Source organism: Salmo salar, chromosome 01 (assembly GCF_965601325.2).
Source record: "Salmo salar chromosome 01, fSalSal1, whole genome shotgun sequence".
NCBI lineage: Eukaryota > Metazoa > Chordata > Actinopteri > Salmoniformes > Salmonidae > Salmo > Salmo salar.
This window is the reverse complement of record NC_138291.1, coordinates 137,859,438-137,877,182: the sequence shown is the minus strand read 5'-3', so window position 1 is coordinate 137,877,182 and position 17,745 is coordinate 137,859,438. Positions and strand designations below refer to the sequence as shown.

At 40.4% G+C, this 17,745-nt stretch overlaps 1 protein-coding gene across 1 annotated transcript in view; it reads right to left on the bottom strand.

Moving 5' to 3' along the window:
- Window positions 1–1,100: 1,100 nt before the first annotated feature.
- Window positions 1,101–17,745, bottom strand: part of LOC106561873 (solute carrier family 71 member 1) — a 29,293-nt gene continuing 12,648 nt past the window's right edge. The window contains exons 5-12 of the mRNA XM_014126149.3: window positions 14,523–14,637; window positions 13,644–13,862; window positions 13,349–13,462; window positions 12,719–12,790; window positions 12,266–12,378; window positions 11,796–11,893; window positions 11,213–11,376; window positions 1,101–5,988 (exon numbers count right to left, since the gene is read on the bottom strand). Of these exons, the coding sequence (XP_013981624.1) occupies window positions 5,746–5,988; window positions 11,213–11,376; window positions 11,796–11,893; window positions 12,266–12,378; window positions 12,719–12,790; window positions 13,349–13,462; window positions 13,644–13,862; window positions 14,523–14,637 (1,138 nt within the window). The 3' untranslated portion in view covers window positions 1,101–5,745. The remainder of the gene's footprint in view (window positions 5,989–11,212; window positions 11,377–11,795; window positions 11,894–12,265; window positions 12,379–12,718; window positions 12,791–13,348; window positions 13,463–13,643; window positions 13,863–14,522; window positions 14,638–17,745) is intronic.

Genomic DNA, 17,745 nt, shown 5'->3' with positions numbered 1-17,745 from the left:
TGGGATTGATTTGCACATTTCACACCAAAGAATGCGTCTCCTTCCTGAGCAGTATGACAGCTGCGTGGTCCCATGGTGTTTATACTTGTGTACTATTGTTTTTACAGATGAACGTGGCACCTTCAGGCATTGGAAATGTATTTTGATTTTCCCATGATGTCAAGCTAAGAGGCACTGAGTTTGAAGGTAGGCCTTGAAATACATCCACAGGTACACCTCCAATTGACTCAAATTATGTAAATTAGCCTATCAGAAGCTTCTAAAGCCATAACATCATTCTCTGGAACGTTCCAAGCTGTTTAAAGGCACAGTCAACTTAGTGTATGTAAACATCTGACCCACTGGAATTGTGATACAGTGAATTATAAGTGAAAAGTTCTGTCTGTAAACAATTGTTGGAAGAATTACTTGTGTCATGCACAAAGTAGATGTCCTAACCGACTTGCCAAAACTATAGTTTGTTAACAAGAAATGTGTGGAGTGGTTGAAAAACGAGTTCTAATGACTCCAACCTAAGTGTATGTAAACTTCCGACTTCAACTGTATATACTGGACTCTCATAGCTCACTGTAATATATCTACTGCTGTACGGATAGATTGTATTTCAGTTGTTAACTGAATTCGTTCTGCCATTCATAATTTCTTGTTTCTAGTTTGACATTTTTGCTGCACTGTCAATAACTAGTAACACAAGCATTTCGCTGCACCCACTATAACATCTGCTAAACTCTGTACGCGATCTCTAAACTTTGATTTGTATATCAAGCTGCGATCCTAAGTCTGTCACGTCATGTGACCTGCAGTCACCACGGAAAGGAATGTGAAGAGAGAAAGCTGTCACATTACTGCTGCACCAAGATTTTTGGGGGGGGAACAACATTTCCTCAACTTACAACTATCCTCAGCAAGGCATCATACATGTCCCATTGCCTTGAGGGCAAACACTGTCCAAACAGACATTTCACACTGGCAGCACAAATCTCCAATCAGGATTTCTATTGGGAAACTACAGTAAACTACACAGCACACCACTGCCACCAAGTGTTCAAAATATGAACACACAGCTTTAAAAATAAAAAAAAATGTTAAGAGTACATTACTTCCGTCATGTTTTTTTTTATTAATAATTCAACCGTCATTTTTTTTCAAGACAAGACATAAACTGTATACATAGCCCATGTACATCTCATTTGTTTGTGCTATCATGAGCAATAACATCCACTCCATGTACACCGTTAGTATTTACATATGCTCCGTGCCCAAATTGCACCCTATTCCCCATATAGTGCACTACTTTTTGACAAGGGCCCATAGGGCTCTGGTCAAAAGTAGTGCACTATATAGGGTATAGGGTGCCATATGGGACAAACTTGTAGTCATTTTTCTTCTCTTCATGAATGAACATGTTTACTTGTTAGGCACGTTTTGTATTATAACCCTTTCGTAAAGATGCTGGGTGCAGATACAGACATAAAGAACACACGGTGGAATGTGTTGTCTCGTGGTGAGAAACCATCCTGCAAACAAAACTATGAAGTTGATGTGTTGTGATGGTAGCAAAGTCATGTTCTAATCATTTTACACCACACAAAACAACAAAAAATACTTAATGGGTGCATTTTAGATTTGTGGGCAATAGCATTCTAATACTGTTCCAAAACTACAGCGGTCCTAGAGATATGTACTACAACCATTCCCAAGATACTTTTCCATAACATATACATTACATTACAATGTAATAGTCTTTATCATAGAATTCATTATACTAATATACTGTACATAGTTAATTTTACTCTTACAGGCTGGGTACAATATAACACTGGAGGAAATTCAACAACAGTCACTCTGACTGAAAGTAGGGGAGAGCGGGATAAGTTGAGAATTTCTTTACATTCCGCATCACTCCGGCAAGGGAAATATACAGTAGTGTTCTAACTAACAAAGATATCTACATATATTTTAGGATGTTGTGTATCCCTGGAAATAATAAGAATTCATGTAAACATTACAGTTTCCAAAACATAGCTTGTCCAAACAATGTGGTCTCTCGGTACAATTTACATTTACATTTTAGTCATTTAGCAGACGCTCTTATCCAGAGCGACCTACAGTAGTGAATGCATACATTTCATTCATTTTTTTCCCGTACTGGTCCCCTGTGGGAATTGAACCCACAACCCTGGCGTTGCAAACACCATGCTCTACCAACTGAGCCATTTACACCAGGTATGGGGTGGGTTGAGCCACGGGGACAGTGTGTTAAGCCAGTTTCAAATGTCTTTATTGAATTACCTTTTTAAAACCAAGTCTATGTTTATTTCCCGAACATAAACACAATCACCATAGCTCTTTTTTGTCTAGTAATCGTTTTGAGCATATTTTAACACAGGCTTAACACCTAACAAATACATTAACATAGACCAGGCCCTGTTGTTAATGCATTGCATTAAACCTGTCAAGAAAACACTTACATTTGCTCAACTTACCATTGGATCAACCAATGGCTCAACTTACCCCAAGGCAAACGTTTTCACTATATTAGCCCACACAGCTACAAGGATGCACTTTCATGCTTGGTTTAGGACCTCATATTGAAGCTTATAGAGACCCCAACTGATGAATAGAACAATCTTAAAATGATCTACTTTGCTTTAGATACAAGCATTATGAAACCCTCGAACAATACATTCCTTTGACTTCTTGAAAATCTGTTTTTTTAGATCTAGCTTGCTTATCACCTTTTCCATGTGGTTTTTTCCTTCACAGACTCCATGAAATTATGTCCTCTTCCTAAATATTTGGTCAAATTATACATTTGTGTATGGTTTGCTAGAAACCCCTTTGGTTCAACTTACCCCCACTATTAACTTCCTTCTGACATCAATTTATGGATTCTTGGTCAAGATACTTCATAACAGGATTGGGGTTGGAGGTGACAGATGGTAAAGCTTTACCTTCTCCTGCTCACTTCAATATTGCGTGCAGGTCCATAGCATAGAAAACAAGGACATGACTGGCAACCCGTAAGGGCAAAGCAGAAGCACTGACACATTCTACTGTCTGGGCACAGGCAAAAACCAATCAATTGTCTGGAATAAAACGGTATACATAATATGCTGTCCATCATATCATTTCAGGGATAGTCAAGAAGACATGCTGCATGTGTAGCTGTGTCTTTCTGTCCCATTGGCCACTTTGTTTGAAATATAAATACTTTGAAAAGTTCGCATACAAGTATGACACATTTTTTGAACTTTCTAATATTATACTCTTTTCAAAATCCAGATGTCCCATGGACAGCTATTTACTATTCATGCAATCAAACAGGAATCTCCTTCAGTAAATACTCAACTTAACACAGGCATAAGCCTCTTAAGATAGATAGGTCTAGAGTGCACAACTACTTCCTCATTCACATTAGGGAAAACAACTTGGCGTTGTTTTTCATGTGGAGGGAAATACTAGTTTCAAAAGCCTAACTTGTAGGGATACAGGACTACTAACCTTAAAGGTGCAATATGCAGAAATCACTTTGCCATTTCCTGGTTCTAATAGTTCGCCTAATTTCAGTTTATGTGACAAAATAAGCAATGCATAGTGTGGAGAATCATTGTACCATCTAAACTGCTGTGAAATAGTACTTTCAGCTGTTTGAAGCTGGTATACAAAACCGAAAGTAAACTTAGATGCAAAAATGAAACAGAATGGGAAGCGTACAAATAGTGCACATAGAACAGATCTACAGCTTCTTAGATGCTTTCAATGAGAATGACAGATCTATAACTCATATTTCTATGTGAATTTGGTCAGGTAGACCAAAAAGTTACAAATTGCAGCTTTAATTCAATACAGTATGTACATATAAAACATGAACTATGGACATTTACACATTGTGACACCCTCACAGAAAAGAGAAGAATGATTATGTACAATAATAACGCGCAACTCATGTATTTGATCGGATGAAATAGCTTTCACTTCATTTATATTTTATAAACCCTGGGTTAGTTAAGTTTGACTCTTGGGGTGTGAAAACTATTTGAACTAACGATGGTTTTGCAGATGGTTAAACCATGTTAAAATCAGACTTCAAAATAAGGAATTTGAAAGCTGAGGTAGCTAGTAACACTTGGACATATTTATTGAAGGAAAAAAACAGTGATTGAAATTCATGATTTTGTCACCCAAATAAAAAAAGGAAACCTCGCCTTATATCCACCCCTATAATATACTTCAGAGTAAGGTTATACTTAAAAGACAATGAAGAATCCTCCCAAAAATTACAAAAAGAAAACCAGTAAAAATGTGTCTCACTCAAAGTTGAATATAATATTTTTACTACCAAAGTAGCCTAGACATTTCGGTCAATATGTTGCAGAATGTTAGCAATATTATTTTTACAGCATGGATAACAGGGTTGGCTCAATTCAGGAAACACACTGAAATTCTAACTCAAACTCCAATTCTCTTCCAATGCTTTTCAATGAGGAAAATTTGGAATACTTTCTAAATTGACTGGAATTGCCCCCAGCCCTGATGTATAATATCAATAAAATACATCATAAATACATCTTATAAATTATATTCTTCAAGATAAAAAACTTTTTTTATACAGTAACAATCAAGATTTCACAGACTGAACAGAAACCGCAGGGCATTGCATGAAACCATAATGCTGAACAACGATTATGGCATCATTAACACCTCAATTCTGCCTCCTGACATGAGGCGACATCCAGTAAATATCCTACATACTGTAGTTCCATGTTCTCACCATACAGTAACACTTTTAGCAGTTTCTCTAGGAGCAGTGGTTCAAGTACCAAAACTCTGCACAATAAAGTATGAGGAGATGAGATCTTGGAGTAAATTACATCAAGATCTTATCTTCCTATGCCAACTACTCTACCATCTTAATCCCTCATGTCTCCCCACCCCATATAAGACAATGATATGATAAGTGCTCTCTGAAAAATGTGAGCTGTTGTAAGGCTTGTGAACAGAAGATCCCATGAAATATCGGACTAATATCTGATCCCTTTTACTTTGTCATAATCTTATGGCTGCTCATAGTGACAGAGTTCGTCTATGAACAGTCTTCTAGAGTAAATATGTTAAGTGTTGTTGACTACTGGCACAGTTCTCCTTCTTGTATCAAAATTATGTGCAGCTGAGTTTGAAAATGCGTTGAAGCAATAAAATGCAGGGCACAGCAAGCTCTTTCCCTTCTACCTCCATTAAACATAGTGCTAAAAAAAAGAAAAATCACTCAATCTCCCCAGCAGGCAAAGCTGGTTGAAATGGCATCATTACAACCAGATTACAACCAGTAACCAGGTTTGCCCGCTGGATCCACTATCTCCGCTATCTCTCCTTTCAGACTCTTACAGCAAAACAAGGTCCAGAGTCCTATAGGTGAAAAACTAAAAACACTGGGGTAACCATCCCCCAAAAGATCACAACATCATAAACAGTATATCAAATCCTCTTAAATAAATACATACTAGTTCCTATGGGGTAAGGGTGGAGACAGGGACGTAGACCAGGGAATTAATGGTTGGTTGTGCTGTGCAGAGTTGCACACAAGATTGAGTTAGGTTAGCTAGGCCCCTGTCTCATCCCTATGCCCCCTTTCTCTCTCTCCTCCTCCTCCATTGGGGATAGATAGGCTACATAATTGGCGTGTTGGGGTAGTTCCCATTGCTGGGTGTAACAATACCAAAGCCGCCTGCTGCCCTCCCTCAGTCACACGACGCTGTCCTGCAGCAGGGGCTCAAAGTCCTCATCGCTGGTCGGCACCGGCGTGTCCTCGTCGCTGCCCGGTAACGGGGTGTTGATGTGGACGCCGGCTAGCGTGGAGGTTTCCTTGGTATCGGCGCAGGTCACAACTGGAGGCTCAGTGTGTTCGGGGATAAACAAGGCTACCAGGAACGCCACGACAACCGTGCACGAGCCCAGGAGGAAGGGAGGGCCGGGAATCAGGGATTTCTGTATGGAGAGAGACAGTATATTATAGATATGAAGAGTTTGATTCCAAAACACGATATAGCCATTTTCAGACATGTTGGCAAATTGACATGAATTAAAAACACATCTTGTGAAAGACCTAGAGCTATAATTTTTTCATCTTACCATGACATGAGTTAGTGAAAACCCAGACATGATTTTGACCAGGTATACACTGACCAGATAAATCAAGGTGAAAGCTATGATCCATTATTGATGTCACTTGTTAAATTCACTTCAATCAGCAGAGATGAAGGGAAGGAGACAGGTTAAATAAGTATTTTTAAGCCTTGAGACAGTTGATACATGGATTGTGTGTGTGTATCATTAAAATGGTGAATGGGTAAGACAAAAGATTTAAGTGCCTTTGAATGAGGTATGGCGGTAGGTGCCAGGCGCACCGGTTTGTGTCAAGAACTGGACGCCGCTGGGTTTTTCACACTCAACAGTCTCTCATGTGTATCAAGAATGGTGAACCACCCAAAGGACATCCAGCCAACTTGACACAACTGTGGGAAGCATTGGATTCAACATGGGCCTGCATCCCTGTGAAATGCTTTCGACAACTTGTAGAGTCCATGCCTTGACGAATTGAGGCTGTTCTGAGGGCAAAAGGGGGTGCAACTCAATATTAGGAATGTATTCCTAATTTTCTGTACTCTGTGTATACTGCAAGGTCATTTATTTTAGAGTGACAAAATGCTATGTATCCGCCACAAACAGAACTCCCGATTGGGTTTTAAACAGTTACATGTAATAAAGTAGGCCTATCTATACATAAATAAATATTAAATGATCCCAAACAGTAAGTCTGATTACATGTAAAATAGCCTTTTGAGTGACTAAAATATAACCCATAATCTTTTTTGGGGGCTAAAAATGTTCAAACTAGCAGGACATTTGAAAAGACAGGCTGAGTGGGCAGGGAGGTTATATTCATGAGCTTGTCTTGACCGACAGCTATTTGAAATGCCTATGTCAAGGAACTCGGATGCAGTAAGCAGTGTTGCAGTAAAATCGTCTCAAGCTAATTTGGTGATACACAAAGCAACTTCAACAACATTGAAATTGCATCTGTGTCAGAGTTTTAAACGGCCCTTTTCCCCCTTTTGTTCCATGCTGCCTGAAGACCTATCTAGCCAGTAGCTAGCTAACACCAGACACAGATGAAGACCTATCTAGCCAGTAGCTAGCTAACACCAGACACAGATGAAGACCTATCTAGCCAGTAGCTAGCTAACACCAGACACAGATGAAGACCTATCTAGCCAGTAGCTAGCTAACACCAGACACAGATGAAGACCTATCTAGCCAGTAGCTAGCTAACACCAGACACAGATGAAGACCTATCTAGCCAGTAGCTAGCTAACACCAGACACAGATGAAGACCTATCTAGCCAGTAGCTAGCTAACACCAGACACAGATGAAGACCTATCTAGCCAGTAGCTAGCTAACACCAGACACAGATGAAGACCTATCTAGCCAGTAGCTAGCTAACACCAGACACAGATGAAGACCTATCTAGCCAGTAGCTAGCTAACACCAGACACAGATGAAGACCTATCTAGCCAGTAGCTAGCTAACACCAGACACAGATGAAGACCTATCTAGCCAGTAGCTAGGTAACACCAGACACAGATGAAGACCTATCTAGCCAGTATCTAGCTAACAACAGACACAGATGAAGACCTATCTAGCCAGTAGCTAGCTAACACCAGACACAGATGAAGACCTATCTAGCCAGTAGCTAGCTAACACCAGACACCGATGAAGACCTATCTAGCCAGTAGCTAGCTAACACCAGACACAGATGAAGACCTATCTAGCCAGTAGCTAGCTAACACCAGACACAGATGAAAGGGGAGACATGCATCTTTGCCATAGTTGAACAGTGTCACGACTTCCGCCGTAGTCGGTCCCTCTCCTTGTTCGGGCGGCGTTCGGCGGTCGACGTCACCGGTCTTCTAGCCATCGCCGATCCACTTTTAATTTTCTATTTGTTTTGTCTTTGTTTTCTACACACCTGGTTTCTATTTCCCAATTAAATGTTCATTATTTAACCCTCTGTTCCCCACATGTTCGTGTTTATTGATTGTTCATGTCGGTACTTTTCGGCTGGTTATGTTTGCCGGGTTATGTATTTACGCCCGTTATTTTCAAGTGACCGGTATTTCTCCGCACCTTGAGTATTGTCTGTATACTGGTGCTGTCGTGGAATTAAATACCTTGTACACTCATTTCTGCTCTCCTGCGCCTGATTCACTGCACCAGTTACCCACCGCCTGACAAACAGGGCAAACCTTTAATTATATTTTCTGACACCATACAGTCAAATTTTGGCAGCAGTAGAGTAGCTATCTAGTTAAATAAATCACACCCTTTCGCAAACAGGCCTTCTCCGATGTTGGTTAGAATGCGGTACTTATTTATATTAGGTAAAAGAATATCATGTTACCATTTGGTGTATTAAAATGAGAGTTAGGGTGATGTCATCCTATCCCCCTAATCGTCCCGCCTCCTGAATCCAACCAAGAATTTGACATGGGGGAGGGAACCTGTAACATTATGATCAAAATGTATCAATGTAGAAGCAACAGTCTTTTTTTCATACTTTGATCTGATATCTTCCAAATATCATCCTATTTCATGAAAAACATGGTTTTGACTGATCATGAACTATAAAATAATCAATTTGTTTAAACTATATTTTGCAAAAAGCCTATCACATAGCCGATTTATTGTATCCAGAGTATACAATGTGTGTTTCTTTTTGGACATTTAAGCAATTTTTTCTTTAAATGTTATGGGGGTTTTCTGTTAGGATAAAACACAGGAAGCTTTTTGAGTTTTATTATATACACTTTAGGGAAGTATTTAAGGAATAATAAGGACGCAACTAATTTGTCGTTCAAGGATGGATTGATTCTTATTGTCGGAGTGAGACAGCCCGTTGTTCGCAGTGTTTCCCGTTGCTGGATCTTGGTTCTCTCCTTTTCATGAGCATGTTTAGAAAGTTATCTTTCAGGCCAACAGGAACAGATATCACAGACTCCAAAAACTGTTGAAGGGATCCATGGTAATCAAAAGGTCAAAAAGTCCATGACACTCAAAGTTAACATAATGCTAGGTAGCCAATGTGCAAACAGCTGAGAGTGACAGCTTTCTATCACTGCATCTGGCTGACTAAGCCAGAGGTTAGCCATATACAGTACAGTGCCTTCAGAAAGTATTCGCACTAGTGATGTAATTATAATGTCAAAGTGGAATTATGTTTTTCTAAATGTTTACAAATTAATAAAAAATGAAAAGCTGAAATGTCTTGAGTCAATAACCCTCTATTATGGCAAGTCTAAATAGGTTCAGGAGTAAAAATGTGCTTAACAAGTCACATAATAAGCAGCATGGACTCACTGTGTGTAATAATAGTTTAACATGAATTTTGAATTACTTTTGAATGACTAACTCATCTCTGCACCCCACACATACAATTATCTGTAAGGTCCCTCAGTCGAGCAGTGAATTTCAAACTCCGATTCAACCACAAAGACCAGGGAAGATTGCAATGCCTCGCAAAGAAGGGCACCTATTGGTGGATGGGCACAAATAAAAAAGCAGACATTGAATATCCCTTTGAGTGTGGAGCATATGGATGGCAGGTAGCCTAGTGGTTATAGCGGTCGACCAGTAACCGGAAGGTTGCTGGATCGAATCCCCAAGCTGACAAGGTAAAAATCTGTTGTTCTGCCTCTGAACAAGGCAGTTAACCCCCTGTTCCCCGGTAGGCCGTCATTGTAAGTAAGACTTTGTTCTTAACTGACTTGTCAAATTAAATGGTGAAGTTATTCATTACACTTTGGATGGTGTGTAAAGACACAGGGGACCTTCTTAACTCTGTTGCTGGAAAGGAAGGAAAATGCACAGGGATTTCACCATTAGGCCAGTGGTGACTTTAGAACAGTTACAGAGTTTAATGGCTGTGTGTAGGAGACAACTGAGGATGGACCAACAAAATGTATCTTTGTATTGACACACCATCCAAAGTGTAATGAATAACTTCACCATTGGGCATCTGTTACCAGAATGCTAACAAAATTAGCACAAGTAATAGCGAATTTCCATGCTAGCTACAGTGCTCCACTAAAAGTTTTGCGATTATGCTGCGGGACTTAGAGGTAATTTGTGGTTTAGTATGGTACCCTGCATCACCACTTCATTGCTCCAGACCAGCGCAAGGTGGACTGATTTACAAATGCTTTTGGTCCTACTGTGTCTCTAACTGACAATGAATGGGCGACATAAACCTAAATAGAAACTGATAATTGTGCACGACTTCAGTATTACTTACTAGTATTACTCACTATGCAATTTGCGCCGCAGTACACTGCAACTTTTAAAGGACGAACCACTGTAAATAGGCTAACAAGCGCAAATGTAATTTTTGTTGAATTTGAACATTTACAAGTGAATGTGAACAACTGACTTTGTGCAATTAACAAAAGTTTTGATGCATGCTTGTCTGCGCTGCGAAGATAGGGAAGGAGCACACTGGCTGAGAACGGAGGAGAAAAGTGCAAGGAAATAAAAAGATAGCAGTGGCAGATGTACAGATAACTCATCCAAAGGGCTTTGACTTCTCAAACACGGCAGAAAACTTACACAATATGATGCCCCACCACCTTACTAATAACTTACTTAGATAGAAAGCTAAAGTTAAGGTGTCACGTTAACGCAGAATTCGTTATTTTTAACACAGGAAAAAAATATTAAATGTGTAAGAAATCTCTTGCTGCGTTTTGTAAATGCAGATCTAAAATGCTTCTTATTGTAAAAAGTAAATGTTATAAAAGTATGAGAACATCCATAATTCAAACACATAGAAAGGGATCCCTGAGCATTCATTTCAGACAGCGACCCATGAGCAATTTAATTTCAAAATTTGTGTTTATCGTGTTTTGGGAATCAAACCCTTTAGGTATAACTTATTTTTCTGTAGGAACTTGACTTCACATTCATTTAAACACAAATAATATAATCCATCTCTGAATAAAGAAACAGAAGGATTCAAGATTACAGCTAAGGAAAGATTGCAAGTGCTTCTTAGGAATAAATATGTTTTAAAGCTAAAGAAGATAGATGGATACGGCTAGTCTGGCTGGCCCTAGAGGCAGAATGAGAATGTGATATTGGTTTTAGTAATCCATTTACCTCAGCCGGTGGGTTTATAGGTATAGGGTCGATGGGGTATTCTCCCTGGATGGGGTCAATGGTGTTTAGCTCAACGTTGAACATGAAGAAGATAAGGCCATACAGCGCTGGGCCCAGACCGTTACACAGGCCCCGGATACCAGTGATCATTCCTTGCACCAGACCTGAGGAGAGAAAGGTTAGTAGTTTATTTGTCAGTAACGATGTGTACTACGTGTAGCTACATAGACCATCTGCGGTTCCTGGGCAGAACACACAAACAGCATGACATCACAGAAAACACAGCATATACATAAACATCCACGAGGGTCTGTTTCTGATAAAAATCTATTATAAAAACAAATTCAAATGATAACAGGATTTGTCTGCTATGAAGTAAAACGGTCAACGTTAAAAACATCCATGCATTTATATGCTGTGATGTGTCTTAATGGATAATGTTAGTAAAAAAAAGTCTAAAAATAAATAAATTAAATGTTTTCACTTTCAAAAAAGGACAACGGAGGAGGAAAGGTAGTACTGAAGAGAACAGGATGAATGGATAGATTACATACAGTAAAGGGCAATAAGGGGAATGTTTTACCCTGCTTATCTGGGTCTGCGCTGTGAGACACCAGGGCGCTCACTGCAGGAAAGGTGATACTCGACATGGCTGCTACTGCACCCGCAGCCCACATCATCCTAAAAACCACAGCGAAAGAGAAAGCGACACAGAGGGGACAGTGGTTAGCTACAGACACATACAGTATGAGACATCACTTGGCTAAATGGACCCACTCCAAGGAGTCGCACCCTCAGGACCAGCCCTACTGAGCATGCTCAATGATCTTTGACAAAATCGATTCCCGATCCTCCTTCGCTTTTCTTTTCATTTGAGATATTTTCTAAGATGAGGGAGAAAGATATACCAGTAGCTACATAAACATACAGATTTTACATGTAATACATTACATATTCATTAGAAAAACAAATGTTTTTGCTAACTGTATGTAGGAAAGCTCTTTAGATCATACTCCACTAACCACAGTGAAGAGAGAGTTAAAGGTGACCCACCATGGTTCTGACCCAAAACCGTACCAGGCCAGCTGTAGAATCTGGAAGCCCAGCCCCAGTAGAACTGTGTTCTTGTTTCCGATCGTTCTCATCAAGACTGTCAGGATAAGTGTCTGCAACAACAAATAATCAATGAATCAAACAAATGTATTTATAATGCCCATTTTATATCAGAAGTTGTCATCAGTGCTTTACAGATTGCTAATTAATTTCTTCAGAAATATTGTATGTATAGGAATGACACGAGTTGCTACATTACATTAGAATGCTTTTCTTTTAAGTAGGATAGAGCGGGCAGCCTCAGGCTATGTCGACATGATTTACATCTAAACCTGGAGCTAGATTAAATACATTCCAAAGGACAGTCACACATTTGAACTGGGACACATTGCAGTTCCCCACAGACACAGTTAAATGGACTACCAGAAGGTCACCATTGCGTCAGATACGTACCTGGGCTATGATGGAGAGGATTCCAACCACCCCGATGAACACTGCAATCGTTGCCGATGAAAAGTTAATGACCTGAGTCGGGGTAGAGCGAAAAAAAGAAAGAAAGCGAGAGAAAGAGAGAAAGAGAGAGAGAGAAAAAGAGAGAAAGAAAGAGAGAGAGAGGACAGAGAGAAAAAAAGAATGAACGAACGAAAGAAAAACAGCATTAGCCTCTCTTTTTCTCGTTGCTCCAAGGGTCCAAGGCAAAGTAACAGCACTATGCTAAATGACTAGCACTTGACTGTGCTCAATGGAGATAGAGTTGTACAAGTGGATCTAAAAAGAACAGTGAAAGAACACTCTCTCTATCATTATAGTCACCGAACTAAAACGAACTGAACCAGAGTTACTGAACCAGGGGTACTTTCAACACTGTGCGCTGAAATAACTTTGCTGTTCTTCATCTCTTGTTGTTGCACTTGTAGTTTATGTAGATGATATTATCATTTGCAATCTGGCATGTGTTTCTTAATTGCCCCTAAGGGGATAAATAAAGTTGTATTGAATTGAATCTCATGTTTACTGCCAGATGGTGCAGGTAAATGTAGAGGAGTTGTCCTGTCTAAGATACAGGACAAGCTGGATATTTACCTGTCTAAGGTAGAGAAAAAAGCTGGAGTATTGGCCAGCTTCAGGTAGGTAGGACAGGAACACTGTTATACAGATGAGAAGAACCGTGGGATCCTTTCCCACTTTCCTCATCGACTGCAAACAAGAGACAGACCAAAGACTTTTAAACAACAGAGAGACACCACTCTTTTAAACAACAGAGAAACACCAAAGACTTTTAAACAACAGAAAGACACCAAAGTATTTTAAAAAGGACATGAAACCATTAGCATGAAACTTCTCAGCATAGCATGGCATGCCATGGCATAGCACTCACCTGGAAGGGGTCGGCCTGCTCCCAGGTGATGGGTGCACCCCAGGTGTTGAGCCTCATCTTCTCCGGGAGGGACTCTGGCACGGCCAGCAGGATGAAACAGATGTCTGCCAGAGCAACCAGTGTAGCCACCAACACCACCAGGTTGTCACCGTAACACGCGGACAGGTACGCCCCGATGGCTGGACTCGTCACCAGGCTGGCAGCGAACGTAGCCGATACCTAGGGACACAGGAGTAGAATTTAGTTTCAAACACACAGTTGTTTCCAGGTCAGTTTATATTTCATCATGATAGTCCACTCAGTGACAATTGTCACTGTTTCCCATCAAATCCTGTCGTATGTTTTGTGTTGTGTATTTTTAGAATTGTATTGGAGCCAATAGCTGTCAATGACCCAAATGTCAGGGATGCAGTCATTTTTCACAAGTGGTTGAGCTACAAAGGAAACGGAATTTATGTTAATTCAATACCAGGGCTCAAAATACAAAGAGAAAAGGATGGGAGAATTCAGTGGGATATGGTATACTACGAGCATTTGGCTGCACCTGCTACCATCTACTAATCTGTGTGCACAACCAATAAACTTTGATTTGATTTACTGAATGCTGTGACCTCAAGGGACCCATCATGACACAACAGTATCAGATATGAAAACCACCGTGTGAAGGATAGGCTTGCAGAAACATGACACTACCAACATCTATTCTCAGCACAAAAGAGCACATTGCATGACCCTTATAGAATTACAGAACTTGATCTTTACTCACATAACCGTCAGATAGAAAGGTAAGATTCTCCACTACCCTCTTCCCCAATCAACATGGAATCAAATGAGAAAGATACTGGACATCATAATAAAAAAATATAAATAACTTTTTACCAATCCGTATGCTGTGCTTCTCTCATGCTCCTCCGTGACATCAGCGACATAAGCGAAGATGACAGAGAAGGTGACAGAGAAAGCCCCTGACATGGAAATCGCTGCAAAGTACCACCTGAGGGAGGGAACATTGTCAGTTAGACTCTTTTCAAACTGCCAGTCAGTCACATTCAAGCAAGTGCATTTCACACCATGTACTTGACAAATAACATCAACAAATACTCATTCAGACTCTAAAGATAGAGATTCCGTGACCGATTCCTTGACAGTCTTAAAATGTTTACCAATTACAAATGCTGACTAAAATTGGTAAAAACGATATGTTGGTGTGTGCATAAGAGGGATAATATGGTATTTTAATCTAAAACGGCACAGTTACATTTGGACAAACACTACACTCTTAGCCAAAAATTGCGAGGGATAGGGTTCTACCATCTGAAGATCCCTTTTTGGAAGACAAGGGTTCTTTGTAAGGCAAAGGGTTCTACCTAGAACCTTTAATTTCCTAAGAACCGTTTTTTGGAAGAAGGGTTCTTTGATGATTCTTTGTAATGTATGAAAGATTCTTTGGAAGGCAAGAATGATTCTTTGGAAGGCAAGAAGGGTTCTACATACAGAGCATTCTGAAAGTATTCAGACCCCTTGACTTTTTCCACATGTTGTTGCGTTACAGCCTTATTCTAAAATGTATTCAATTCTGGATTTTTCAATCTACACACAATACCCCAATATGATGAAGCGAAAACAGGTTTAGACATTTTTGCAAATATATATATATATATATATATATATATATATATATTTTTTAAACGGAAATAAACATTTACATAAGTGTTCAGAGCAATACTCAGTACTTTATTGAAGCACCTATAGCAGCATCCTCGAATCTTGGGTGTGACGTTACAAGCTTGGCACACCTGTATTTAGGGAGTTACTCCCATTCTTCTCTGCAGATCCTCTCAAGCTATGTCAGGCTGGATGGGGAGCGTCGCTGCACAGCTATTTTCAGGTCTCTCCAGAGATGTTTGATCGGGTTCAAGTCCAGGGTCTGGCTGGGCCACTCAAGGACATTCAGAGACTTGTCCCGAAGCCACTCCTGCGTTGTCTTGGCTGTGTGCTTAGGGTCGTTGTCCTGTTGAAAGGTGAACCTTCGCCCCAGTCTGAGGTCCTGAGCGCTCTGGGGCAGGTTTTCATCAAGGATCTCTCTGTACTTTGCTCCATTCATCTTTCCCTTGAGCCTGACGAGTCTCCCAGTCCCTGCCGCTGAAAAACATCGGTCCTCAACTGGCAGCTTCATTAAATAGTACCCGCAAAACACCAGTCTCAACGTCAACAGTGAAGCGGTGACTCCGGGATGCTGGCCTTCTAGGCAGAGTTGCGAAGAAAAAGCCATATCTCAGACTAGTCAATAAAAAGAAAAGATTGGGAAAAAGTGTTATGGACAGACTAATCTAAGTTTGAGGTGTTCGGATCACAAAGAAGAACATTCATGAGACGCAGAAAAAATTAAGATGCTGGAGGAGTGCTTGACACCATCTGTCAATCATGGTGGACGCAATGTGATGGTCTGGGGGTGCTTTGGTGGTGGTAAAGTGGGAGATTTGTACATGGTAAAAGGGATCTTGAAGAAGGAAGGCTATCACTCCATTTTGCAACGCCATGCCATACCCAGTGGACGGGGCTTAATTGGAGCCAATTTCCTCCTACAACAGGGCAATGACCCAAAGCACAGCTCCAAACTATGCAAGAACTATTTAGGAAAGAAGCAGTCAGCTGGTATTCTGTCTATATTGGAGTGGGCAGCACAGTTCCCGGATCTCAACCCTATTGAGCTGTTGTGAGAGCAACTTGACCGTATGGTACGTAAGAAGTGCCCATCAAGCCAATCCAACTTGTGGGAGGTGCTTCAGGAAGCATGGAGTGAAATCTCTTCAGATTACCACAACAAATTGACAACTAGAATGACAAAGGTCTACTAGGCTTTAATTGCTGCAAATCGAGGGTTCTTTGACGAAAGCAAAGTTTGAAGGACACAATTATTATTTCAATTAAAAAACATTATTTATAACCTTGTCAATGTCTTGACAATATTTCCTATTCATTTTGCAACTCATTTCATGTATGTTTTCATGGAAAACAAGGACATTTCTAAGTGACCCAAAACTTTTGAACGGTAGTGTATGTATGTATGTATGTATGTATGTATGTATGTATGTATGTATGTATGTATGTATGTATGTATGTATGTATGTATGTATGTATGTATGTATGTATGTATAGATATACAAAAATTGGAGGGGGCGCTTGCCTGTTTTGGCATTATTACGTGTCACATATCAGTTTGCAAAAAAAATGTAAAAAAAATAATATATATCATTGAGTTAATAAAGCCGCATACAAACATGGTATCTTTTTTGTTTTCTTGAGTAAGGCAGCTCCAAAATGCAGGTGTTTCATTGTAGCTCAGTGCTTTCTGTGGTGGTGGGGCAGACCAGCAGAAAATAGGAGCATTGCACCGTGAATGGCTCAGCATTTCACTGTGACTGGCTCAGTGTTCTGCCACTCATGGGGACACACGTCACCTGCCTTTAGTAAGGGTAGACATCAAGAATGTGAGCCCTTTGGGTCCTGCCATAGACTTAGATTAGAAGTGCCCTTCCAAGAAGGCTCAAGGTCATTGGCCACATATAAAATGACATCAAATCATGTTATATCTACAGTAGCTTTGATTGGACCAGTTAGGGGGAGTGATGAGCTCTACAGCAGAGTCTCACAACTCAATCGCTGGTTGAAAACTGTTTTCTGCCCCTCCCAAAAGATAGAATTTGTAGATAATTGGCCCTCTTTCTGGGACTCACCCACAAACAGGACCAAGCCTGGCCTGTTGAGGAGTGACGGACTCCATCCTAGCTGGAGGGGTGCTCTCATCTTATCTACGAACATAGACAGGGCTCTAACTCCTCTAGCTCCACAATGAAATAGGGTGCAGGCCAGGCAGCAGGCTGTTAGCCAGCCTGCCAGCTTAGTGGAGTCTGCCACTAGCACAGTCAGCGTAGTCAGCTCAGCTTTCCCCATTGAGACCGTGTCTGTGCCTCGATCTAGGTTGGGCAAAATTAAAAATGGCGGTGTTCGCTTTAGCAATCTCACTAGTATAAAGACCTCCTCCATTCCTGCCATTATTGAAAGAGATTGTGATACCTCACATCTCAAAATTGGGTTACTT